The 27,805-nt window shown below is 37.4% G+C and overlaps 1 protein-coding gene across 1 annotated transcript in view; it reads right to left on the bottom strand.

Moving 5' to 3' along the window:
- The window catches only part of GALNTL6 (polypeptide N-acetylgalactosaminyltransferase like 6), a 1,243,223-nt gene that overhangs the window by 105,596 nt on the left and 1,109,822 nt on the right, over window positions 1-27,805 (bottom strand). The window contains exon 8 of the mRNA XM_004766106.2: window positions 9,319-9,436. Coding sequence (XP_004766163.1) covers window positions 9,319-9,436 — 118 coding nt within the window. The remainder of the gene's footprint in view (window positions 1-9,318; window positions 9,437-27,805) is intronic.

Genomic DNA, 27,805 nt, shown 5'->3' with positions numbered 1-27,805 from the left:
TTCTACCAACAATCTGAGGGAACCTGAACACAGGACTTTTCCTAACTGAGCCTGTGAATAAGAATAGAGTTGGCTGAAGATCTGGTGTCAGCCTTGTGAGATCCTTAGCAAGAAGTTCTGCTGAAAGATCCTGGATTTCCAACCCAGAGGCTGTGAGAAAATTTTGTGTTTTTTTTAAGCTACTAAGCTTGTGTTAATTTTTTATATAGCAAAAGAAAAGGAATATAGTCTGTTCAGATTTTTTTTTTCTTTTTGGACATCCATTTCGTCATTTACATTTTATTGAAAATCATCAATTTTTACCAATAATCTTAACCTTATTTGTCTAGAATTGAGCTGAATAATCTCTTAGAATTATTTATATTTTTTCTAAATTCTTGCATTTTCCCATTATTGTTTCTTTGTGTCTTATTTTCTTTCTTTTCTAACGGCCAGTTTTTAAAAAAAAGATGTCTAATTAATCTGCCTAAGTCATTAATTTTTCTTATGTTTATTAATCTTTCAACTTTATTTCCTTGGGCTTATTTTATTTTTCATTTGCAAACTGGATTTGGATGATTAAATTTGCTTATTTTTATTCTTTCTTTTTAATGTTGATACAAGAACTTAAGAATCTAATTTTTCTCCTGATCACTGCTTTAGCTGTATCTCCTAGGTTTTCAATTACAGTATTCTAATTTGAACATTTTTCTTAAAAACTACTGCAGACAAAAATGAAGATGAACTCCTTCACCTTCCATATATTTCTGTCCATTATTTTTTACCTTTGTTGATTTTAATTTCATTTTATTCCTTTTTTCTCAACTCTGTCCTCTATGTCCATCTATGTTTTCAGCATATTCCCTTTCCTTTGTGTTAGTTTCAGTATGACCTTTGTCTTAGTGATGCTTTTCTGTTTCTTTTTCATTTTATCCTGACAGCAGCTACTTTTTCTTTTTATCTCTTTCTCTTACCTTTCGATATTTTGCCTAATCTCACAAAGCTCAGCATTTAATATTGTTTTGCAAAATCAATGACATCATTAACATTTAAAAAAATTTTATAACAGTGTATAGCAACATTATTTTGATGATCTTTTTTCATTTTTCCTGGTCCATTTTTTTTTCTTATAATATTTTCATGCGCTCTTTTTTTTTTTAGATTTTATTTATTTATTTGGCAGAGAGAGAGAAAGCACAAACAGCGGGGGGTGGGTGGGGGAAGAGGAGGAGAAGCAGGCTTCCTGTTGAGAATGTGAGGATTGATCCCAGGACCCTGGGTTCATTGCCTGAGCCAAAGCCAGGGGCTTAACTGACTGAGCCACCCAGGTACCCCTGTGCTATTTCTTTAAAAATTATTATTCATCGGGCGCCTGGGTGGCTCAGTGGGTTAAGCCGCTGCCTTCGGCTCAGGTCGTGATCTCGGGGTCCTGGAATCGAGTCCCGCATCGGGCTCTCTGCTCCGCAGGGAGCCTGCTTCCCTCTCTCTCTGCCTGCCTCTCCGACTACTTGTGATTTCTCTCTGTCAAATATTAAAATAAAAATCTTAAAAAAAATTATTATTCATCTTCAACTAGGAAGAACTCTTATTTATTTATTTATTTATTTATTTTTACTATGTTATATTAGTCACCATAGAGTATATCATTAGTTTTTGGTATAGAGCTCCATGTTTCATTGTTTGCATATATACCTAGTGCTCCATGCAATACGTGTCTGCCTTAGTATTCAGCACTGGGCTAACCCATCTCTCCATCCGCCCCTCCTTTCTAAAACTCTCAGTTCGGAAGAAGTCTTACCAATTAGAGCAGGTGTTCACTTCATGGCACAAAATTTGTGTGTGAGTGAACTAGGGTAGCCTCTATTTGTCCATATCCAGCAGAACCTGGCCGCTGCAAGCTGTTCCTCCTATCAGCGATCTTCCTTCCATTCTGCCTCAGTAACAGCCTGCTTCCTGCAAATAGGGCTTGTGTATCGAATACCTCGTTTAGAACTGCCCCCCTGCCTCCCATTTGCAGCTTCTCTTCTGGGCCAGATTCCACCAAAGGAAGCCGTGGCCACCAGCAACCACACCTCTTGCCATTGTTTCTATCACGTGTTATAGGTTTCCCCTGTGAGGCTGTGCCACATACTTTGGGAAATTGAGATCTGCTGCCTTCAAGTGAAATTTGTAGCTTTTGGTCATTTCATCTTCCCATTCTCTCGTTTTATCATCAGATAGAACCCTTTTATTGCTTATGATAATCTTCATACACTGTGGTGAGGGGTAAGATATCTGATAATTTGTCAAGGATAAAGTTAGTATTTTGTTTCTGCTTCTTGTTCTCCTTTTTTTTTTTTTTTTTTTAGATTTTATTTCTTTATTTGACAGACAGAGATCACAAGTAGACAGAGAGGGGGAAGCAGGCTCCCCGTAGAGCAGAGAGCCTGATGCAAAGTTCGATCCCAGGACCGTGAGATCATGACTTGAGCCGAAGGCAGAGGCCTTAACCCACTGAGCCACCCAGGTGCCCCTTGTTCTCCTTTTTTGAGTGATCTTGAAATAAGATCTTTCTTTTTTATCTTAAAGCTGTAAATCTATTTTAATTGTAGAGCATTCAATTGTTGAAATATACATTTACTTACACTTTTTTTTTTTTTTTGGATAGGTATATACCACGTAGGGGAACTTTAAAATTTAGCTAATTTTGTAGGGCTATTAATTTTGATTTTTTAAACACAAATAAATAAAATTCGTGTTTATTTGAGAAGCTCTGTAATGAGGTTAAGCTCTTGAATATATGGTTTCCTGAGCTGAAACAATTCTAAATTAATTGCTGTTATCTTGTTTGAGTAACAAACTGAATGTTTTATACTCAATGATTAATCCCTATTGTGTATATTCAATTCTTATTGAATAATCATTGCATTTTGAGTATAGTAAAAAATTAAATTTTAAATTAGATCTATAATAAGAGTTGTCAGGCCTCGTATTTAATCAAAATCAGATAGGAAGAAACTGCATTAACTTTTTCAAGCGGTTTCAGAGAGTGGCAGAAGCCACTTTTTTTTTTTTTTTTTTTTTTTTTTAACCAGTGGCGTACAATCTTTTATTTTTCTAACTAGGAGAAATTAGGCTAATGGTTTTGAGAGCAAACCCAAATTCTAATCCTTGCTTTGGTATTAACTAGGCAATGGCCCATTTTTGCAATTATGAAATAAAACTTTTATTTTTACTTTTCATTAGTGTTGAATACCATAAGGAATTAAATTCAATGACCTATAAGTGTTAACTCATTACTTTTTCTTGTTAAGGAATGAAGTACTAGTTACGGTCACCACAGGAAGAATAGAATGCCCAGAATTTTGCCGCACAGGTAGCGCCATGTAAAGATTTTATTGGTCACAAAGAGATTAAAACCACCCTCTCCAAACCCCAGGATGCTGTCTTTTAAAATCTCAGACATATTGTATTTACTTTAAAGTGTATGTATTTATTTGTGTGTGGCAGGATTATAACTTGAAGTACTTTTTTTGTATTCAATGCTCAATGTGTTTTGCATTTTCTCTTTTTACTCCAGGAGCATTTTCTTCTCTAGCCACACCAAAGTAGAAACAAAGATTCAAAGAAACCCCAGAGGCCTAATTTAGGACTAATTTTTTTTGTGGGGGGGCCACTTTACAGAGACTACATGAGACTGGGTTTGGGGGAAGGAAAGGAAATGACAAGAAAAAACAAGAGAGGTCTGTAGGAGCAGGGTGCAGAGGGCAAGAACTCATCACTGTAAGACACTGGTCATCTTTAGGTCAGGACACTGGGGCACCTGGTGGGGGTGAGCACTAGAAAGAAGAACCTCAACTCAGACCTGAGCTGAATAAGTCAGCAAGTTACTGAATCTCTGTTCAGTCAATTCAATGTATTAACCATCACTTTGTGCCTTCTGCAAGGGTATTGAATGGTGTTCATACTATGGCAAACCTGTACTAAATATAGGTTACATTGAAGACACCTGGACTCTGTTGCTCCCAGTAGTGAAGTTACATGCTTACCTCAAATGCCTTTGTTCCCAAATGTAATTATGCTAGCTCCAAAAAATTGTAAATTATGTAATTTAATTAAATACCACTTAAACTGATGAACTATGGCTATGAAAACAGAAACAATTGTTGTTCATGCCAAAACGAATTTGAGGAGTTTGGGAGATTGAGTCGTTATTTAAAAAAAATTTGTTGTCAAATTAGGTATGGACCGAGTAACAATAAAAGATTGAGCAAAATCATGAAAAAATTTAAAAGATTCTGTTGCCATATTAGGACAGTTTCCAAGTGTTTTTACGTTCTCATTCCACTGAAAGGAAACCAGACTGGAACTCACAGCAAATGCAGGATGGGTATGGTTCTTGCACCTCTGCTTTTACTCCAATCTATGGACCCACATGCAGAAGGAAAAGCTATAGCCTCTCATGCATTACAAGGGTGGTAAATAAATGTATATTTATATCTTTTACTTTACAGGGAATTTTTAATGCAGCTTTTTGTGCTTTCCTGCCTGATAAACTGATGTTTATTTTTAATGTGTAAAATACTCATCTCAGTTGTACTTGATCCAAGGACTTCTCCTGGGCTTCCTTTTGGCCTTATTCCTGCAGAGTCTAACTTGCGTGATGCACAGACTCACGGTGAAGGTTGTTGATTAATATTTGTAAAGGGAATAAACAAATTTCTCAGGAACAAAGTCTGACTGGTTAGTTAAAATCTCTGCAATAAACAGGAATAGAAATAGAAGTATGAGTTTCTATCTCTGGAAAGAACAGAAAAACACGAAGCTGGTTTGCTGTGTAGATTCAGAGAGGTGAAGCAGATAATTGATGCAAAGTCGCATGGTTTCTGATTCAGTACCTTCATTTGATTTGTTGGTAATTAGGAGGAGTTGAATTTTTAGAGAGGAAAATAAAGCAACTCAGGGAATAAATGAATGTGGATATAGGTTGAAAGAGGAGAAAGAATTCAGCAAGGGAGGTTAGCAAACAGGTTACTGCGTATGTCCTGAGTTATTACTGTGATATGGAAATAAAATATATTCCAAACAATACTAATGATGAGTAATTGCAGTGAATTGACTCTCTTGACTGCCAATGGAAGGTGAACTCCACCAAAGCGAGAATCTTCTCAAATTTATCTTTGCATCTCAAGAGCTTAGCCCAGAGTTGGCACATTGTAATTAATAAATAAGTGTCTGTTGAGTGAATTAATGACTGGCTAGAACTGAAAGGTTGTGAGATGCAAAATATCCTCACATGTCTGGATCTTAAACTCAACACATGGGAAGGATGACCGCACAGAACAAAGGTGACTGGGTCGTGTGTTACTCCTTCCAGAGTGGTTTTGAAGTAGGCTTAGAGGCTCCCAGGTTTGTTAGATTCATTCTAGAACATAGGATAGCCATGATCATCTCACCTGGCATGTTTCTGCACAGCTGAAGCTAGGGGTCAAGGGCCCTTTCCTGACCACAGATGGCCCAAGAAATGCTGAATCAATGAGGAACCATCTTGGTAAGCTTCTAAGGGTAGAAAAGGGCAGCACAGACCAAAGTTAATGCTCTTCTACCTGGGTCTAAGCTTTATATCTCGTGCCAGAGAATGTGATGAGATGAGGTCCCTAGGCTTCCTCCAAAATTTCTTGTGGGTGCCTGATTAGTGTGTATTGCTCATTTTTATTTTCCAGAAAGAGTCTTCTGCCATTGAAGGACAGATCTTTTTTGAAAATGCTAACATTTGGAATTTTATTTTTGGGGAATGGATGTAAAAAGGCACTCAGAAAACTCAGAGACTCATAACGGTTTAATTATTTCAATAAGTTAAATGGTAGACAACATGTAAGGGTGTGGGTTATCTCTTTTATGCCACACTGTGCAGTCTGTTTTGGGTTCCTCTTTGTTTCCAGGTGCCATTCCAAACTGAGTACCTGGAACAAGGCCTGGAATAAATTAAAAGCTCAATAAAAGCTTGTTGAACGACTGACTGAATGCTGCTTTCTCCTCCCTAGCAGCTGGCTAAGCCAGAGACATCTGAAATATAGCTGGGTAATTTTGGTCATGTAGGAGTTCAGATTCATACTGAAAGAGAGTGAAGATTGGGCACACAGATCATTTCTCTAGAGAGCTCTTTCCCTCAACTGCTTCCTGAAAATTACACTTGTATTGGCTTTTATGTTATGGCACAAAATCTACTCATCTAGTCAGATGTTAGAAAAAGGAAAGAGATTTACAGAGAAAAAAGAAATTGAGGAGCACTCTTAACCAAAAAATGTTTGACCAAAAACTAAGTCCTTAATGTAAAGCAGAATTTTCTATAAATAGTTTATTTGGAGATGGAACCTTGTCATAAACTGTGGTAAAATGATTCTCTGATTAAAGAGTAAACAGCAAGGAACAATGCCTGATACCGACCATAGACAGAATTCTTTTGAACTGGAGTTTTTAAGTTCAACACTTAAAACAATTTCTATATTATGTATTATGATGGAAATAGACTTGTAAACTCTTGGTTATCCATACATATTTCCTGAATCTCAAATGCCAGCTAGTGTATCTCTTACAGTGCTTTGCCCTGAAAATTAATCATAATTTATGGACTATGTCCCAGAATGCAGATGTTTGATTTTTCTTTTCTTTTTAATACCATTTCACAGAATGAAGTGTGTACAATTCTTTTGATTCCTTTTACACGGAGAAGATTCTTCTTGCTTCAATGCAAATTCTACCAAAGCCTGTTTAAGTTTGTCCCCATCATGTTAGAAATTCTAATAGGGAGGGACAGGAACCCCAAGGTCATCACACAATAGCAAGAAGAATGAAGGGAAATGTCTGAAATGGGACCCTGTAAGAAAGAGCTGTTGCCAAAGAATCTGTCATTCCAACCAAACAACCTGGGGCAATTTAGTCCTGAACTTCCAGCGCTGTTGCCATGGTTTCTAGACAAAGATGACAGGGCTGTATTCCAATTATATCCTTCAGAATGACAGGTAACTGAAAAATAGGAAATGGGATAATAAAATCTCAGGTCACCCAGAAGAGGTGTGAGAGAGATGTACGTCTATGTTTGTTTAAGAAATACTTTTGTGATTTAGAATGCAAATGTATATTGGGCAAGTCCTCCAGACTTTCCATAGTAATTTTATCCATCATCCAGCTCCTTATTCAAAGCCAGGTGTCTCCCACTTAATAGAAATGTTCTTAATAACATTTTAAACTTAAGGAATCTGGGTGCCTGGGTAGCTCAGTTGGTTAAGGAACTGCCTTCAGCTCAGGTCATATCTTGGAGTCCTGGGATCAAGTCCCACACTGGGGAGTCTGCTTCTCCCTCTGACCTTCTCCTCTCTCATGCTCTCTCTCACTTTCTCGTTGTCAAATAATAAAATAAAAAGGAACCTGTGAATTAACAGTATTTAAGAGAAAAAAATCTTGAACAGAGAAAAGTAAAAAGTATTTCTTGAGTTCTGAAGATATAGCTATGTCATTTTTCCCCCTTAACGCTGGGGTCAAAGCTTATTCTCGGTTTTTCCTGTTTGAAGGCATTTATTGCAAACTTTGCCCCTAGCTTTGAACCATGTTTGATAATCAGTGTTATTTTGCCAGAGTTTTCTCTTCTGTTATTGGCTGTAAGGAAGATCCTTGCCTTTTCAACGAGAGGAAATTTTATGTAGAGATCAAAGTGTTCACAATGAGCTCTAGAATTGTACTGGTAGTATTAGTTCTGTATTCTCTGCAGTTAAGCAGAAATAGAGCATTTTTTTTTTAATCCCCAAAGCAGCATTAAATAATTTACATAATCTTTAAAGTTTAAAACAATTTTTAATGTAGAGTCTTTAAAATGTTAAGTCTCAGTATATTCACTTATAAAATGGAATAATCCCTATCTCTTAGAATCGTGTCTTTAAATTAGATAAACTATATAAGGTCTTTAGCTCAGCATCTGGCACATACCAGTAAGTAAATGTAGTTTTGTCATTGTTACTACGATTAAACTATCTTCTGTTGTATACATTGTGATAAATGTGAAGCTATTACTATCACAGAGAAACAAGCAAACAAAATTGGTAAATTTAAGGATTTAAAAACCATATATCCACAAAAAGGTTTTAAAGAAGTACTTTAGATGTGAGATTAGATGTGTTTTAATGATAGTGAAAAGAGCATGAATTTACTAAATGGTATTTCAAGGACTACTGCCTGCAGAGTGAGATGGAGGCTTCTAGATGGCCCGAAGCCTGCAATCATGCCTCCTGAGTTTTTCCTTAAAGATATTCATTTTTGACACTGTGAGGACAACATAACATTTTTGTCAACATATTGAATATAACTGTTACGGTTTTATGAAGATCAGCTTTATCATTTTCTTTCTATGCATAAATTCGAAGAGTTTAGTTGGATCCTTAAGTTTGATTGTTACTGTATTCCAGATACATCTTTTTTTCCTCAGCAAGAATTGGTTTGATTTTATAATGGAAGTAATTAGGAAGAAATGATTTATTTAGTAAGAGATTTCTTATGATAAATCTTATGACATCAATCCATCTTCTGTATAAATAATGACAATGATAAAGAGAAAAAGAGAATGAATTTCTTTTCCTTCAGAGACTGCCTTTTCAAAAAAAAACAACTTGGAGGTTTGGACTAAAACCATTCACACAGTTTATTTTGCTTTGCTTGTCTGGTCTTCACATGTTGATGAATTCCTTTCATTCATAAACCCTGAGATTTGAATTCTATCCTATGTATGTACATATATGTAATAAAGTGCATAATTTTGCTGAGTATTTATGATTACAGCAAGTAGAGACCTGGGCAACTTCAGATGAAAAGAGGTAAAAAATTCACATATTATGGAATTATATGAAAAATAGCCTTAATTTGTTATTCATATTTTGTTACTCTTCTGTTATTAAGATTTTGGAATAACTGGTTATGATAAAAATTTGAACCATTATTTTAAAAATAAATACAAAGGGTGAAAACTCCAGTAACCCAATTTCTTTTGTCTTCATTTCTTTTCTCTAAATGTTCTAAGTGCTGTGGAAGGAGTGTTTTGTCTGTGGAGAAACAGCTTTGTGGGCACATCAAGTTTTCTGCCGGCAAATGGGATTTTGAGTTATTTCTTTAATGCATTTCTTTATGGCATGGCTGCACCTCACTGAAACATCAGAAGGAAGCAGCTTCTCTGATCCAAAACTTACCTGGAAAGGTGACATATTTATTTTTGTTGTCATCTTACAACATAGGTCATGACACAGCACGATGACAACTCTACGGGAATCATCAAAATTATGTAGACATTGTGTGGAGAGGGTCTCGGTAACTTACCTTAAAAGAGATTTCATATTGTTCTCCTCCCCAGATTTCTAAACCTGGATCATAGCCACCCAACTCCCAAAACCATTTTCGATCCACGGCGAAGAGACCTCCAGCCATAACAGGAGACCTGTGAAATGGACAAAATCATCTTTAAAGGACTATGGACATATGCTTGGAAAAAATAATAAAAGCAAACCTTAAGATAAGTTTCAGTGATCAACACTATGACACTTTTCAGCCCTGGCTTTCTGTAGGTGGGTACAGGGTTCTGATTGGGTCTCTTGCTGCCCTTGGAATCCTCATCAACTTTTAACTTCACACTTCAGTTTCTAATGCGATTCATTAGAAATAATGAATGACTCCAGTAGAGTCACGCTTGCTGCATATATTTATCATTAGAGAGAAATACTTGACTGCTAGTGACTGATCTAGGGAGACGTCACTCAATTTTATGACTTCTCCTTAAGTGAAAGGAATCTTGTACTATCAGACAGATGAAAGTATAGAAAACATTCTTACAGGCAGTGTCTTTGATTTCATCTCTCAGTACGGATTCACCAAGAACTTCCCACACACAGGTCATGTCCATTTTACAGACCATGAGATGGTCAGTAGAAAAAAATAACCAACCAGAATTGGTTATTTAGATTACAATGCTGAAGGTGGAATTTAAGCGAGGCCTTTTCACTGTAATTATATTATCCTATTAGGCTTTCTCTGCCTTTCTAAGGAATATTCCATTTGGTCAAATAATAGATTTCAAGTATTCCATTCCTGTTAGGACACACTGTAGTTCCATTGCTGTGTAATGAGATAATTTATAATCATTGGACCCTGTCCTAAAAATTTTTATTGTTTAAAGGTAGTTTAAAGGTAGCTCTAGTTCTTTTGAGCCCTCAGTATGTGCTGGGCTCTTGGCTAAAAGTTTTACTCAGTTCTTTAGAATCATCCTTACTACAACCCTGGGAATATCATTCCTATGTACTGTTTGAAGAAACAGGCAGAGGGAGTTAACGACCAGTGGACTGGAGCTAGTCCTGGAGCTGGACCAGATCCTCTGATTTCTAAGCCTTTGAGCTCTTTACTTGCAACATTGTTTCTGTTTCAGTGTTTGGGGGTTAAGGAGAGACAATTACTTAAAGGCAGATATGAAAAAATTAGAGAATGCCTTTATGCAAAGAAATCTATAAAAACACATTTCCAACATTGTTTTTATCATCATTTTGAAAAACTTTTCAAGTAAAGGATATTTATAAATAAAAATACAAGGCATTAAGGGTTGAAGATACACATTTTCAAATATCTATAAACATAATAGACATGCCAATTTACAGATCAACTAAAGACTTGCTCTGGGTAATGTTTTATGAGGCACTTGAGCAACATAAGCCTGGATTTCTTTGTGTGTTACGTATTTCAAATACTTTGTATATTAAAATGGTATTGGTCTAATTACTTCCATTTAAGAGTACTTTTTAAGGCGTACACTCTGGCGTAGACTCTGTGTAGATGGAAAGATTGCAAGGCAGGAAAGGGGATTATTATACCACCTGTGAAAGTGAGTAGGATTAAAAAAATAACCTGAAGTATCTTAGGCATTTTTTTAATTTTGTTTGAAATAAAAATCCTAGAATCAAATGTAACCTACTTTATCCCCCTCTCCAGCAGCCTAATCTTTTCCCATTTTCCACGCACTGAATTTCAGAGCCGAATTACAACTGTAGCTGGAACAAATTAGGACTGAAACATGGATTCGGTGCTGCTCCCCCATGAACACACTACCATAGGTAACCCCTGTTTCCTCAGAGCTTGGGCATAAGGGATCAGAACTTCTTGATTCTGTTCAAACTGAGCCACAAATGGAAAGATTGTAAGTCATACAAATGCAATCTCATTTGGTCATGGAAAATCTGAGACTAAAATGCCTTAAAATTTATGCTGTGCCGAATAAATCTCAAACCTAGAATTATCATAGATCTCAAATTATAGATAGTAGCAAGAGAAAGACGTATATTGATTTTTTTGTTTACATATATATATTATATGTAATTTGTTGGAAATACAGTATCTTGTTTTCCTAAGAAGTTTAAGGAAAAAAACTGTGTAGTGTTCTAGGTTAGTTTTAGATATAATAAAATGAATCCTTTTTATCTTCATTGATGTTTTTACCAAGCTCCAAATAAATTAATGTTTCCTATCTTGATTAATGTGAATGACTGGTAAGGAGCCAACTTTTCATTTATATATTTATTTCCTCATATTTGTCCATTAATCTTTTAAACAGCTTAATTGAGGTACAGTTGACATACAATGGATTGCATATATATTTTAATTATACAATTTGATGAAACTTGACTTATGTAGGTATACCGCTGTGCAGGTATCACCATATTCAAGACTAGGAACATATTTGCCATCCCCCCAAGTTTTCTTATAGTCTCTCTCTTCTGATCTCATTCCCGTTGTCTAGGTTAATAATCTGCTGTTACTGTATAGTAGTTTGAGCTTCCAGAATTCTATATAAAAATCATATGATTTATTTTCTTTTTCCAGGTCTGTCTTCTGTTATTCAGCATAATAATTTTTAGCTTCATCTATGTTTTGCATTTACTAATAGGTCATCCTTTTTTATTGCTGAGTAGTATTCCATTTGAATGACAATATCACAGTTTGATTATCCGCTCACTTATTGGTGGACATTTGGATTGTGTCCAGTTTTGAGCTGTTATAAACAAAGCTGATATGAATTTTGTTTCCTAGTCTTTGTGTGGACATATGCTTTCATTTCTTTCTTGATGAAATGCCTAGGAGTGGAAAGACTAGATCATATGATGGGTATATGCTTAATTTTCAAAGAAATGTTCAAACTCTTTTTCAAAGTGGTTGTGCTATTTTTTATTCCCAATAGTGGTGTTTGAGTTCCAGCTGCTACACATTCTCATCAATATTTGATATGGGCAGTCTTTTGAAGTTTAGTCATTATGATAGGGATATAATGGTATCTCAGAGTGGTTTTATTTTGTGGTTCCATGATGATTAATGATGTTGTGCATATTTCTGTCACTTCTCTCATTTTCCTTGTCAGTCTGGCTAGAGGTTTACTGATTTTATTGATCTGCTTAAAGAACTAGCTTTTGGTTTCATTGATTTTTCTCTGTTCTTTTCACTTATAGTTCATTGATTTCTCTTTGGTTTTTATTGTTTTAATCTTCTACTAACTTTGTGTTTAATTAGCTCTTCTTTTTCTCATTACTTAAGGTAGAAGCCAAGATCATTGATTTAAGAGGTTTTTTCCCTAAAATAGGTATTAGTACTATAAATCTTTCCTAAGCAGAATTCCACAAAAAATGATATGCAGTGTTCTCATTTCATTATGTTCAAAATACTTCCTAACTTCTTTTTTTTTTCTTTCTTTGATACATTAGGTATTTAGACATGTGCAATTTAATTTCCAAATATTTAGGGATTTTTTATTTATTTTAATTTTTATATTTATATTTATTTTTATTTTATATTTTGTATTTATATTTATTTTCATTATTTTATTTTTTAAAGATTTTATTTATTTATTTGACAGAGAGAGAAAACACAAAAGAAGGGGAGTAGCAGAGGGAGAGGAAGAAGCTGGCTCTCTGCTGAGAGGGGAGCCAGAAGCAGGGCTCAATACCAGGATCCTGGGATTATGTCCTGAGTCAAGGCAGACATTTAACCTACTGAACCACACAGGTGCCTCTATTTAGGAATTTTTTTTTTTTTTTTTTGGTGAGATTTTTCTGGTTACTGATTCTAATTTAATTTCACTGTGCTCAGAAAATATACTTCCTATGACTTGAATCCTTTCAAATTTATTATGACTTTTTAATGGCTCAGAATATGGCCTATCTTGGTAAATGTTCCATCTACGCTTGATAAAAATGTGTATTCTGTTGCTTTTAAGTGGAGTGGTCTATAAATATTTATTAGATAAATTTGGTTGATGGTGCTATTCAAGTCCGCTATATTTTTATTAATGTTCAGTTTCCTTGTTCTATTAATTAGAGAGAGGGATATTGTATGTAGGACTATAATTCTGAATTTGTTTATTTCTCTGTGCTATTCTATGAGTTTTTGCTTCATGCATTTTGTAGCTCTGCTAATAAGTACATAAATGTCTAGGATGATTATGTACTCTTGATGAATTAGCCTTATTCTTGTTATGAAGTGACTTTTAACATCTCTGGTAATATTCTTTGGTTTACCACTTCAGCTTTCTTTGGATATGTACTATTTAAACACTAATATTTATGACTTTTTAAATTTTTTTACATTATTTTAAAAACTATTTGTGTCTTTAAAGTGGTTTTCTTGTTGGCAGCATATACTTGCACATTGCTAATTTATAATCTCTGCCTTTTAATTGGGTTATTTAGATCACTTACTTTTAATATGATTATTCGTGTGGTTAAACCTTAATCTATCATCTTGTTTGTTTTTTATTTGTCCCTTTTATTTATTTTTTAAAAAAGATTTTATTTATTTATTTGAGAGAGAGAAAAAGAGTAGGCATGAGGTGGGGGAGAGGGAGGAGCAGACTCCCCACTGAGCAGGGAGCCAGATGTGGGGTTCAGTCCCAGGACCCTGGGACCATGACATGAGCCAAAGGGAGATGCTTAATTGAATAACCCACCCAGGTCTTTTTCCATCTTTTCCCACTGAATATTGCTTGTGATTCCATTTAATGTCCTTTTTGACTTAACAAATTTTATTTAAGTGGTTGCTTTAGGGTTTATATAATACTTTTTTTTTTTTAAATTTTTTATTTTTTATAAACATATATTTTTATCCCCTGGGGTACAGGTCTGTGAATCACCAGGCTTACACACTTCACAGCACTCACCAAATCACATACCCTCCCCAATGTCCATAATCCCACCCCCTTCTCCCAAACCCCCTCCCCCCGGCAACCTCAGTTTGTTTTGTGAGATCAAGAGTCACTTATGGTTTGTCTCCCTCCCAATCCCATCTTGTTTCATTTATTCTTCTTCTACCCACTTAAGCCTCCATGTTGCATCACCACTTCCTCATATCAGGGAGATCATATGATAGTTGTCTTTCTCTGCTTGACTTATTTCGCTAAGCATGATACGCTCTAGTTCCATCCATGTTGTTGCAAATGGCAAGATTTCATTTCTTTTGATGGCTGCATAGTATTCCATTGTGTATATATACCACATCTTCTTGATCCATTCATCTGTTGATGGACATCTAGGTTCTTTCCATAGTTTGGCTATTGTGGACATTGCTGCTATAAACATTCGGGTGCATGTGTCCCTTTGGACCACTACATTTGTATCTTTAGGGTAAATACCCAATAGTGCAATTGCTGGGTCATAGGGCAGTTCTATTTTCAACATTTTGAGGAACCTCCATGCTGTTTTCCAGAGTGGCTGCACCAGCTTGCATTCCCACCAACAGTGTAGGAGGGTTCCCCTTTCTCCGCATCCTCGCCAGCATCTGTCATTTCCTGACTTGTTGATTTTAGCCATTCTGACTGGTGTGAGGTGATATCTCATTGTGGTTTTGATTTGTATTTCCCTGATGCCGAGTGATATGGAGCACTTTTTCATGTGTCTGTTCGCCATCTGGATGTCTTCTTTGCAGAAATGTCTGTTCATGTCTTCTGCCCATTTCTTGATTGGATTATTTGTTCTTTGGGTGTTGAGTTTGCTAAGTTCTTTATAGATTCTGGACACTAGTCCTTTATCTGATATGTCGTTTGCAAATATCTTCTCCCATTCTGTCAGTTGTCTTTTGATTTTGTTAACTGTTTCCTTTGCTGTGCAAAAGCTTTTGATCTTGATGAAATCCCAGTAGTTCATTTTTTCCCTTGCTTCCCTTGCCTTTTGCGTTGTTCCTAGGAAGATGTTGCTGCGGCAGAGGTCGAAGAGGTTGCTGCCCGTGTTCTCCTCAAGGATTTTGATGGATTCCTTTCGTACATTGAGGTCCTTCATCCATTTTGAGTCTATTTTTGTGTGTGGTGTAAGGAAATGGTCCAATTTCATTTTTCTGCATGTGGCTGTCCAATTTTCCCAGCACCATTTATTGAAGAGGCTGTCTTTTTTCCATTGGACATTCTTTCCTGCTTTGTCGAAGATTAGTTGACCGTAGATTTGAGGGTCTATTTCTGGGCTCTCTATTCTGTTCCATTGATCTATGTGTCTGTTTTTGTGCCAGTACCATGCTGTCTTGATGATGACAGCTTTGTAATAGAGCTTGAAGTCCGGAATTGTGATGCCACCAACGTTGGCTTTCTTTTTCAATATCCCTTTGGCTATTCGAGGTCTTTTCTGGTTCCATATAAATTTTAGAATTATTTGTTCCATTTCTTTGAAAAAGATGGATGGTACTTTGATAGGAATTGCATTAAATGTGTAGATTGCTTTAGGTAGCATAGACATTTTCACAATATTTATTCTTCCAATCCAGGAGCATGGAACATTTTTTCCATTTCTTTGTGTCTTCCTCAATTTCTTTCATGAGTACTTTATAGTTTTCTGAGTATAGATTCTGTGTCTCTTTGGTTAGGTTTATTCCTAGGTATCTTATGGTTTTGGATGCAATTGTAAATGGGATTGACTCCTTAATATCTCTTTCTTCTGTCTTGCTGTTGGTGTAGAGAAATGCAACTGATTTCTGTGCATTGATTTTATATCCTGACACTTTACTGAATTCCTGTATAAGTTCTAGCAGTTTTGGAGTGGAGTCTTTTGGGTTTTCCACATATAGTATCATATCATCTGCGAAGAGTGATAATTTGACTTCTTCTTTGCCGATTTGGATGCCTTTAATTTCCTTTTGTTGTCTGATTGCTGAGGCTAGGACCTCTAGTACGATGTTGAATAGCAGTGGTGATAACGGACATCCCTGCCGTGTTCCTGACCTTAGCAGAAAAGCTTTCAGTTTTTCTCCATTGAGAATGATATTTGCGGTGGGTTTTTCATAGATGGCTTTGATGATATTGAGGTATGTGCCCTCTATCCCTACACTTTGAAGAGTTTTGATCAGGAAGGGATGCTGTACTTTGTCAAATGCTTTTTCAGCATCTATTGAGAGTATCATATGGTTCTTGTTCTTTCTTTTATTGATGTGTTGTATCACATTGACTGATTTGCGGATGTTGAACCAACCTTGCAGCCCTGGAATAAATCCCACTTGGTCGTGGTGAATAATCTTTTTAATGTACTGTTGAATCCTATTGGCTAGTATTTTGTTGAGTATTTTCGCATCTGTGTTCATCAAAGATATCGGTCTATAGCTCTCTTTTTTGGTGGGATCCTTGTCTGGTTTTGGGATCAAGGTGATGCTGGCCTCATAAAATGAGTTTGGAAGTTTTCCTTCCATTTCTATTTTTTGGAACAGTTTCAGGAGAATAGGAATTAGTTCTTCTTTAAATGTTTGGTAGAATTCCCCCGGGAAGCCGTCTGGCCCTGGGCTTTTGTTTGTTTGGAGATTTTTAATGACTGTTTCAATCTCCTTACTGGTTATGGGTCTGTTCAGGCTTTCTATTTCTTCCTGGTTCAGTTGTGGTAGTTTATATGTTTCTAGGAATGCATCCATTTCTTCCAGATTGTCAAATTTATTGCCGTAGAGTTGCTCATAGTATGTTCTTATAATAGTTTGTATTTCTTTGGTGTTAGTTGTGATCTCTCCTCTTTCATTCATGATTTTATTTATTTGGGTCCTTTCTCTTTTCTTTTTGATAAGTCGGGCCAGGGGTTTATCAATTTTATTAATTCTTTCAAAGAACCAGCTCCTAGTTTCGTTGATTTGTTCTATTGTTTTTTTGGTTTCTATTTCATTGATTTCTGCTCTGATCTTTATGATTTCTCTTCTCCTGCTGGGCTTAGGGTTTCTTTCTTGTTCTTTCTCCAGCTCCTTTAGGTGTAGGGTTAGGTTGTGTACCTGAGACCTTTCTTGTTTCTTGAGAAAGGCTTGTACCGCTATATATTTTCCTCTCAGGACTGCCTTTGTTGTGTCCCACAGATTTTGAACCGTTGTATTTTCATTATCATTTGTTTCCATGATTTTTTTCAATTCTTCTTTAATTTCCCGGTTGACCCATTCATTCTTTAGAAGGATACTGTTTAGTCTCCATGTATTTGGGTTCTTTCCAAACTTCCTTTTGTGGTTGAGTTCTAGCTTTAGAGCATTGTGGTCTGAAAATATGCAGGGAATGATCCCAATCTTTTGATACCGGTTGAGTCCTGATTTAGGACCGAGGATGTGATCTATTCTGGAGAATGTTCCATGTGCACTAGAGAAGAATGTGTATTCTGTTGCTTTGGGATGAAATATTCTGAATATATCTGTGATGTCCATCTGGTCCAGTGTGTCATTTAAGGCCTTTATTTCCTTGCTGATCTTTTGCTTGGATGACCTGTCCATTTCAGTGAGGGGAGTATTAAAGTCCCCTACTATTATTGTATTATTGTTTATGTGTTTCTTTGATTTTGTTATTAATTGGTTTATATAGTTGGCTGCTCCCACATTGGGGGCATAGATATTTAAAATTGTTAAATCTTCTTGTTGGACAGACCCTTTGAGTATGATATAGTGTCCTTCCTCATCTCTTATTATAGTCTTTGGCTTAAAATCTAATTGATCTGATATAAGGATTGCCACTCCTGCTTTCTTCTGATGTCCATTAGCATGGTAAATTCTTTTCCACCCCCTCACTTTAAATCTGGAGGTGTCTTCGGGCTTAAAATGTGTTTCTTGGAGGCAACATATAGATGGGTTTTGTTTTTTTATCCATTCTGATACCCTGTGTCTTTTGACAGGGGCATTTAGCCCATTCACATTCAGGGTAACTATTGAGAGATATGAATTTAGTGCCATTGTATTGCCTGTAAGGTGACTGTTACTGTATATGGTCTCTGTTCCTTTCTGATCTACCACTTGTAGGCTCTCTCTTTGCTTAGAGGACCCCTTTCAATATTTCCTGTAGAGCTGGTTTGGTATTTGCAAATTCTTTCAGTTGTTGTTTGTCCTGGAAGCTTTTAATCTCTCCTTCTATTTTCAATGATAGCCTAGCTGGATATAGTATTCTTGGCTGCATGTTTTTCTCGTTTAGTGCTCTGAAAATATCATGCCAGCTCTCTTTCTGGCCTGCCAGGTCTCTGTGGATAAGTCAGCTGCCAATCTAATATTTTTACCATTGTATGTTACAGACTTCTTTTCCCGGGCTGCTTTCAGGATTTTCTCTTTGTCATTGAGACTTGTAAATTTTACTATTAGGTGACGGGGTGTGGGCCTATTCTTATTTATTTTGAGGGGCATTCTCTGAACTTCCTGAATTTTGATGCTCGTTCCCTTTGCCATATTGGGGAAATTCTCCCCAATAATTCTCTCCAGTATACCTTCTGCTCCCCTCTCACTTTCCTCTTCTTCTGGAATCCCAATTATTCTAATGTTGTTTCGTCTTATAGTGTCACTTATCTCTCGAATTCTCCCCTCGTGGTCCAGTAGCTGTTTGTCCCTCTTTTGCTCAGCTTCTTTATTCTCTGTCATTTGGTCTTCTATATCACTAATTCTTTCTTCTGCCTCATTTATCCTAGCAGTTAGAGCCTCCATTTTTGATTGCACCTCATTAATAGCTTTTTTGATTTCACCTTGGTTAGATTTTAGTTCTTTTATTTCTCCAGAAAGGGCTTTTATATCTCTCGAGAGGGTTTCTCTAATATCTTCCATGCCTTTTTCGAGCCCAGCTAGAACCTTGAGAATTGTCATTCTGAACTCTAGATCTGACATATTACCGATGTCTGTATTGATTAGGTCCCTAGCCTTTGGTACTGCCTCTTGTTCTTTTTTTTGTGTTGAATTTTTACGTCTTGTCATTTTGTCCAGATAAGAGTAAATGAAGTGGCAAGTAAAATACTAAAAGGGTGGCAACAACCCCAGGAAAATATGCTTTAACCAAATTAGAAGAGATCCAAAATCGTGAGTGGGGAGAAAGGGGATAAAAAGAGGTTCAAAAAGGAAGAAAGAAAAAAAAAAAAAAAAAAAAAAAAAAAAAAGAAAAGAAAAAAAAAAGAAAAGAAAAGAAAAGAATTTTTAAAAAAAGAAAACACCTAAGAAAAATGTAAAAAAATATATATATATTAGATAAACTAGTAAAAAATCGTTAAAAAAGAAAAAGGTAACAGTTAAAAAAAATTTTACCCGAAGGCGAGAAAAAAAAAAAAAAATGAAAAAGAAAAAATTAAATTAACTGCAAGACTAAAAAAAATCACAGGAAAAAAGCCATGAGTTCCGTGCTTGGCTTTCTCCTCCTCTGGAATTCTGCTGCTCTCCTTGGTATTGAAACCGCACTCCTTGGTAGGTGAACTTGGTCTCGGCTGGATTTCTTGTTGATCTTCTGGGGGAGGGGCCTGTTGTAGTGATTCTCAAGTGTCTTTGCCCCAGGCGGAATTACACCGCCCTTACCCGGGGCCGGGGTGAGTAATCCGCTCGGGTTTGCTTCCAGGAGCTTTTGTTCCCTGAGCGCTTTCCGTAGAGTTCCAGAGGACGGGAATACAAATGGCGGCCTCCTGGTCTCCGGCCCGGGGGAGCCGAGAGCCCGGGGCCCCACTCCTAAGTGCGCCCTCAGAGAACCGCGCCCAGTTACTCCCGTCTGCCTGACCTCCGGCCGCGCTCCGAGCTCACCGAGCCTGCGACCGGTTCAAGGTAACACTGAGCTGCGAGCTTACTGTCGGCTCTGTCTCTGTAGCCGGCTTTCCCGTTCCAATACCCGCAAGCTCTGCGACACTCAGACACCCCCGATCCTTCTGTGACCCTGCGGGACCTGAGGCCACGCTGACCCCGCGTGGGCTTCGCCCCGGTTTAGCCTCTGGAGCGATGTCCCTCAGCGGAACAGACTTTTAAAAGTCCTGATTTTGTGCGCGGTTGCTCCGCCGCTTGCCGGGAGCCGGCCCCTCCCCCCGGGGTCTATCTTCCCGTCGCTTTGGATTCACTTCTGCGCCGGTCCTACCTTTCAGAAAGTGGTTGTTTTTCTGTTTCCAGAATTGCTGTTCTTCTTCTCTTCGATCTGCCGATGGATTTTCAGGTGTTTGCAATCTTTAGATAAGCTATCTAGCTGATCTCCGGCTAGCTGAAGCAGTCTCAGCTTGCTACTTCTCCGCCATCTTGACTCCTCCTTTTTTTTTTTTTTTTTTTAAGATTTCATTTTATTTACTTGACAGACAGAGATCACAAGTAGGCAGAGAGACAGGCAGAGAGAGAGAAAGGGAAGCAGACTCCCAGCTGAGCAGAGAGCCTGATGTGGGGCTTGATACCAGGACCCTGGGATCATGACCTGAGCTGAAGGCAGGGGCTTTAACCCACTGAGCCACACAGGCACCCCTCATACATGTTTATTTTTGATCACAGTTTATCTTCCAGTATATTGTACTACTGCACATATATTATAAAAACCTTTTGATAGAATGCTTTCATTCTTCTTCCCCCAACCTTTGTACTTTGTTGTCTTATGGTTCCATGTGTTATACATCCTAGATTATATTATTATTATTTTTGTTTAAGCAGTCAATTATCCTTTAAAAAGATTTAAAAATAAAATTTCACATATATGAAATTATATTATGAACACAACTTTTGTTTCCTTAATTCTTTTGTGTAGACCCAGATTTCCATCCTTCCATCTTTCTGACTAGAGGAATTCCTTTACCATTACTGGTAGTGGGAATTTGATCTTTTGCATTTATCTACATTTAAAAAAAATTTTTTTTTATTTTTAAATTTTTTATTTTTTATAAACATATATTTTTATCCCCAGGGGTACAGGTCCATGAATTGCCAGGTCCACACACCCCACAGCACTCACCAAAGCACAGCCCCCCCAGAATGTCCATAACCCCACCCCGCTTCTCCAAACACCCTCCCCCCAGAAACCCTCAGTTTGTTTTGTGAGATAAAGAGTCCCTTATGGTTTGTCTCCCTCCCAATCCCATCTTGTTTCATTGATTCTTCTCCTACCCACTTAAGCCCCCATGTTGCATCACCACTTTCTCATATCAGGGAGATCATATGATAGTTGTCTTTCTCTGCTTGACTTACTTCGCTAAGCATGATACGCTCTAGTTCCATCCACGTCATCGCAAATGGCAAGATTTCATTTCTTTTGATGGCTGCATAGTATTCCATTGTGTATATATACCACATCTTCTTGATCCATTCATCTGTTGATGGACATCTAGGTTCTTTCCATAGTTTGGCTATTGTGGACATTGCTGCTATAAACATTCGGGTGCACGTCCCCCTTTGGATCACTACGTTTGTATCTTTAGGGTAAATACCCAGTAGTGCAATTGCTGGGTCATAGGGCAGTTCTATTTTCAACATTTTGAGGAACCTCCATGCTGTTTTCCAGAGTGGTTGCACAAGCTTGCATTCCCACCAACAGTGTAGGAGGGTTCCCCTTTCTCCACATCCTCGCCAGCATCTGTCATTTCCTGACTTGTTGATTTTACCCATTCTGACTGGTGTGGGGTGATATCTTCTTGTGGTTTTGATTTGTATTTCCCTGATGCCGAGTGATATGGAGCACTTTCTCATGTGTCTGTTGGCCATCTGGATGTCTTCTTTGCAGAAATGTCTGTTCATGTCCTCTGCCCATTTCTTGATTGGATTATTTGTTCTTTGGGTGTTGAGTTTGCTAAGTTCTTTATAGATTCTGGACACTAGTCCTTTATCTGATATGTCATTTGCAAATATCTTCTCCCATTCTGTCAGTTGTCTTTTGATTTTGTTAACTGTTTCCTTTGCTGTGCAAAACCTTTTGATCTTGATGAAATCCCAATAGTTCATTTTTGCCCTTGCTTCCCTTGCCTTTGGCGATGTTCCTAGGAAGATGTTGCTGCGGCTGAGGTTGAAGAGGTTGCTGCCTGTGTTCTCCTCAAGGATTTTGATGGATTCCTTTCTGACATTGAAGTCCTTCATCCATTTTGAGTCTATTTTTGTGTGTGATGTAAGGAAATGGTCCAATTTCATTTTTCTGCATGTGGCTGTCCAATTTTCCCAACACCATTTATTGAAGAGGCTGTCTTTTTTCCATTGGACATTCTTTCCTGCTTTGTCGAAGATCAGTTGACCATAGAGTTGAGGGTCTATTTCTGGGCTCTATATTCTGTTCCATTTATCTATGTGTCTGTTTTTGTGCCAGTACCATGCTGTCTTGATGATGACAGCTTTGTAATAGAGCTTGAAGTCTGGAATTGTGATGCCACCAACGTTGGCTTTCTTTTTCAATATCCCTTTGGCTATTCGAGGTCTTTTCTGGTTCCATATAAATTTTAGAATTATTTGTTCCATTTCTTTGAAAAAGATGGATGGTACTTTGATAGGAATTGCATTAAATGTGTAGATTGTTTTAGGTAGCATAAACATTCTCACAATATTTATTCTTCCAATACAGGAGCATAGAACGTTTTTCCATTTCTTTGTGTCTTCCTCAATTTCTTTCATGTGTACTTCATAGTTTTCTGAGTATAGATTCTGTGCCTCTTTGGTTAGGTTTATTCCTAGGTATCTTACAGTTTTGGGTGAGATTGTAAATGGGATTGACTCCTTAATTTCTCTTTCTTCTGTCTTGCTGTTGGTGTAGAGAAATGCAACTGATTCCTGTGCATTGATTTTATATCCTGACACTTTACTGAATTCCTGTATAAGTTCTAGCAGTTTTGGAGTGGAGTCTTTTGGGTTTTCCACATTTAGTATCATATCATCTGTGAAGAGTGATAATTTGACTTCTTCTTTGCCGATTTGGATGCCTTGAATTTCCTTTTGTTGTCTGATTGCTGAGGCTAGGACTTCTAGTACTATGTTGAATAGCAGTGGTGATAATGGACATCCCTGCCGTGTTCCTGACCTTAGCCATAAAGCTTTCAGTTTTTCTCCATTGAGAATGATATTTGCGGTGGGTTTTTCATAGATGGCTTTGATGATATTGAGGTATGTGCCCTCTATCCCTACACTTTGAAGAGTTTTGATCAGGAAGGGATGCTGTACTTTGTCAAATGCTTTTTCAGCATCTATTGAGAGTATCATATGGTTCTGGTTCTTTCTATTATTGATGTGTTGTATCACATTGATTGATTTGCGGATGTTGAACCAACCTTGCAGCCCTGGAATAAATCCCACTTGGTCGTGGTGAATAATTCTTTTAATGTACTGTTGAATAATATTGGCTAGTATTTTGGTGAGAATTTTCACATCTGTGTTCATCAAGGATATTGGTCTATAGCTCTCTTTTTTGATGGGATCCTTGTCTGGTTTTGGGATCAAGGTGATGCTGGCCTCATAAAATGAGTTTGGAAGTTTTCCTTCCATTTCTATTTTCTGGAACAGTTTCAGGAGAATAGGAATTAGTTCTTCTTTAAATGTTTGGTAGAATTCCCCTGGAAAGAGGTCCGGCCCTGGGCTTTTTTTTTGTTTGGAGATTTTTAATGACTGTTTCAATCTCCTATTTCTTCCTGGTTCAGTTGTGGTAGTTTATATGTTTCTAGGAATGCATCCATTTCTTCCAGATTGTCAAATTTATTGCCGTAGAGTTGCTCATAGTATGTTCTTATAATAGTTTGTATTTCTTTGGTGTTAGTTGTGATCTCTCCTCTTTCATTCATGATTTTATTTATTTGGGTCCTTTCTCTTTTCTTTTTGATAAGTATGGCCAGGGGTTTATCAATTTTATTAATTCTTTCAAAGAACCAGCTCCTAGTTTCGTTGATTTGTTCTATTGTTTTTTTGGTTTCTATTTCATTGATTTCTGTTCTGATCTTTATGATTTCTCTTCTCCTGCTGGGTTTAGGGTTTCTTTCTTGTTCTTTCTCCAGCTTCTTTAGTTGTAGGGTTAGGTTGTGTACCTGAGACCTTTCTTGTTTCTTGAGAAAGGCTTGCACCGCTATATATTTTCCTCTCAGGACTGCCTTTGTTGTGTCCCACAGATTTTGAACCGTTGCATTTTCATTATCATTCGTTTCCATGACTTTTTTCAATTCTTCTTTAATTTCCCGGTTGACCCATTCATTCTTTAGAAGGATGCTGTTTAGTCTCCATGTATTTGGGCTCTTTTCAAACTTCCTTTTGTGGTTGAGTTCTAGCTTCAGAGCATTGTGGTCTGAAAATATGCAGGGAATGATCCCAATCTTTTGATACCGGTTGAGTCCTGATTTAGGACCGAGGATGTGGTCTATTCTGGAGAATGTTCCATGTGCACTAGAGAAGAATGTGTATTCTGTTGCTTTGGGATGAAATGTTCTGAATATATCTGTGATGTCCATCTGGTCCAATGTGTCGTTTAAGGCCTTTATTTCCTTGCTGATCTTTTGCTTGGATGATCTGTCCATTTCAGTGAGGGGAGTGTTAAAGTCCCCTACTATTATTGTATTGTTGTTGATGTGTTTCTTTGATTTTGTTATTAATTGGTTTATATACTTGGCTGCTCCCACGTTGGGGGCATAGATATTTAAAATTGTTAAATCTTCTTGTTGGACAGACCCTTTGAGTACGATATAGTGTCCTTCCTCATCTCTTATTATAGTCCTTGGCTTAAAATCTAATTGATCTGATATAAGGATTGCCACTCCTGCTTTCTTCTGATGTCCATGAGCATGGTAAATTCTTTTCCACCCCCTCACTTTAAATCTGGAGGTGTCTTCGGGCTTAAAATGAGTTTCTTAGAGGCAACATATAAATGGGTTTTGTTTTTTTTTATCCATTCTGATACCCTGTGTCTTTTGACAAGGGGCATTTAGCCCATTCACATTCAGGATAACTATTGAGAGATATGAATTTAGTGCCATTGTATTGCCTGTAAGGTGACTGTTACTGTATATGGTCTCTGTTCCTTTCTGATCTACCACTTGTAGGCTCTCTCTTTGCTTAGAGGACCCCTTTCAATATTTCCTGTAGAGCTGGTTTGGTGTTTGTTTGCAAATTCTTTCAGTTTTTGTTTGTCCTGGAAGCTTTTAATCTCTCCTTCTATTTTCAATGATAGCCTAGCTGGATATAGTATTCTTGGCTGCATGTTTTTCTCGTTTAGTGCTCTGAAAATATCATGCCAGCTCTTTCTGGCCTGCCAGGTCTCTGTGGATAAGTCAGCTGCCAATCTAATATTTTTACCATAGTATGTTACAGACTTCTTTTCCTGGGCTGCTTTCAGGATTTTCTCTTTGTCACTAAGACTTTTAAATTTTAGTATTAGGTGATGGGGTATGGGCCTATTCTTATTGATTTTGAGAAGCATTCTCTGAACCTCCTGAATTTTGATGTTTGTTCCCTTTGCCACATTGGGGAAATTCTCCCCAATAATTCTCTCCAGCATACCTTCTGCTCCCCTCTCTCTTTCTTCTTCTGGAATCCTAATTATTCTAATGTTGTTTCGTCTTATGGTGTCACTTATCTCTCGAATTCTCCCCTCGTGGTCCAGTAGCTGTTTGTCCCTCTTTTGCTCAGCTTCTTTATTCTCTGTCATTTGGTCTTCTATATCGCTAATTCTTTCTTCTGCCTCATTTATCCTAACAGTGAGAGCCTCCATTTTTGATTGCACCTCATTAATAGCTTTTTTCATTTCAACTTGGTTAGATTTTAGTTCTTTTATTTCTCCAGAAAGGGCTTTTATATCTCCCAAGAGCGTTTCTCTAATATCTTCCATGCCTTTCTCGAGCCCAGCTAGAACCTTGAGAATTGTCATTCTGAACTCTAGATCTGACATATTACCAACATCTGTATTGATTAGGTCCCTAGCCTTTGGTACTGCCTCTTGTTCTTTTTTTTTTGTGTTGAATTTTTCCGCCTTGTCATTTTGTCCAGATAAGAGTATATGAAGGAGCAAGTAAAATACTAAAAGGGTGGCAATAACCCCTGGAAAATATGCTTTAACCAAATCAGAAGAGATCCCAAATCGTGAGGGGGGAGAAAGGGGATAAAAAGAGGTTCAAAAAGAAAGATAGGAAATAAAAAGAAAGAAAGAAAGAAAGAAAGAAAGAAAGAAGGAAAGAAAATTATTAAAAAAAGAAAATGAATAAAGAAAAGTATAAAGAAGAAAAAATATATATATTAGATAAACTAGTTAAAAAACGTTAAAAAAGAAAAGGGTAAAATTTAAAAAAATTTAGCATAAGAAGAGAAAAAAATGAAAAAGAAAAAAATTAAATTAACTGCAAGACTAAGAAATCATAGGGAGAAAGCCACGAGTTCCTTGCTTTGCTTTCTCCTCCTCTGGAATTCTGCTGCTCTCCTTGGTATTGAAACCGCACTCCTTGGTAGGTGAACTTGGTCTTGGCTGGATTTCTTGTTGATTTTCTGGGGGAGGGACCTGGTGTAGTGATTCTCAAGTGTCTTTGCCCCAGGCGGAATTGCACCGCCCTTACCTGAGCACTTTCCGTAAAGTTCCGGAGGACGGGAATACAAATGGCGGCCTCCTGGTCTCCGGCCCAGAGGAGCCGAGAGCCCAGGGCCCCACTCCTCAGTGTGCCCTCAGAGAACAGCGGCCAGCTTAACTCCCGTCTGCCTGACCTCCGGCCGCGCTCCGAGCTCACCGAGCCTTCGACCGTTTCAAGGTAAGCCCGAGCTGTGATCTTACTGTCGGCTCTGTATCTGTAGCTGGCTTTCCCGTTCCAGTACCCGCAAGCTCTGCGACACTCAGACACCCCCGATCCTCTGTGACCCTGCGGGACCTGAGGCCACGCTGACCCCGCGTGGGTTTCGCCCCGGTTTAGCCTCTGGAGCGATGTCCCTCAGCGGAACAGACTTTTAAAAGTCCTGATTTTTTGCGCGGTTGCTCCACCGCTTGCCGGGAGCTGGCCCCTCCCCCCATGGTCAATCTTCCCGTCGCTTTGGATTCACTTCTCTGCCAGTCCTACCTTTCAGAAAGTGTTTTTTTTTTTTTTTTTTTTTTTCTGTTTCTAGAATTGCTGTTCTTCTCTTCGATCTGCTGATGGATTTTCAGGTGTTTGCAATCTTTAGATAAGCTATCTAGCTTATCTCCTGCTAGCTGAAGTAGTCTCAGCTGCTACTTCTTCGCCATCTTGACTCCTCCCCACATTTATCTACATTTTTAAAGACGTAGTCAGCTTGTCATCTACATATTCAAGGACACTTTAGTTGACTATAGAATATAGGTTAATAGCTTTTTTCTTTCAATCCTCTAAAGATTTTGCTTACTCTCTTTCTTATTTGCATTGTTTTCCATAGAAAATGTGTTATTTTTATCTTTGCTTTTCTGTTCATACTGAGTTTCTCCACCACTCCGACTTCTTGAGATCTTTTCTATGTCATTGGATGTGAGATATTATTTAGAACATGACACATGCTATATAATTTTCTTGGTATAATTATGCTTGGGATTACTTGAGTTTCTTGGATCTATATATATATTTGTCATGAAATCTGGACAATTCTTGGGCATTATTTCTTTCAGTATTTTTTTAAGTAAAGGATTTTATTTATTTGACAGAGAGAG

The sequence above is a fragment of the Mustela putorius genome, unplaced genomic scaffold (assembly GCF_011764305.1).
Source record: "Mustela putorius furo isolate JIRA1106 unplaced genomic scaffold, ASM1176430v1.1 tig00000682_pilon_pilon_pilon, whole genome shotgun sequence".
NCBI classification, from domain to species: domain Eukaryota; kingdom Metazoa; phylum Chordata; class Mammalia; order Carnivora; family Mustelidae; genus Mustela; species Mustela putorius.
This window is presented reverse-complemented; position numbering and strand designations above follow the sequence as displayed.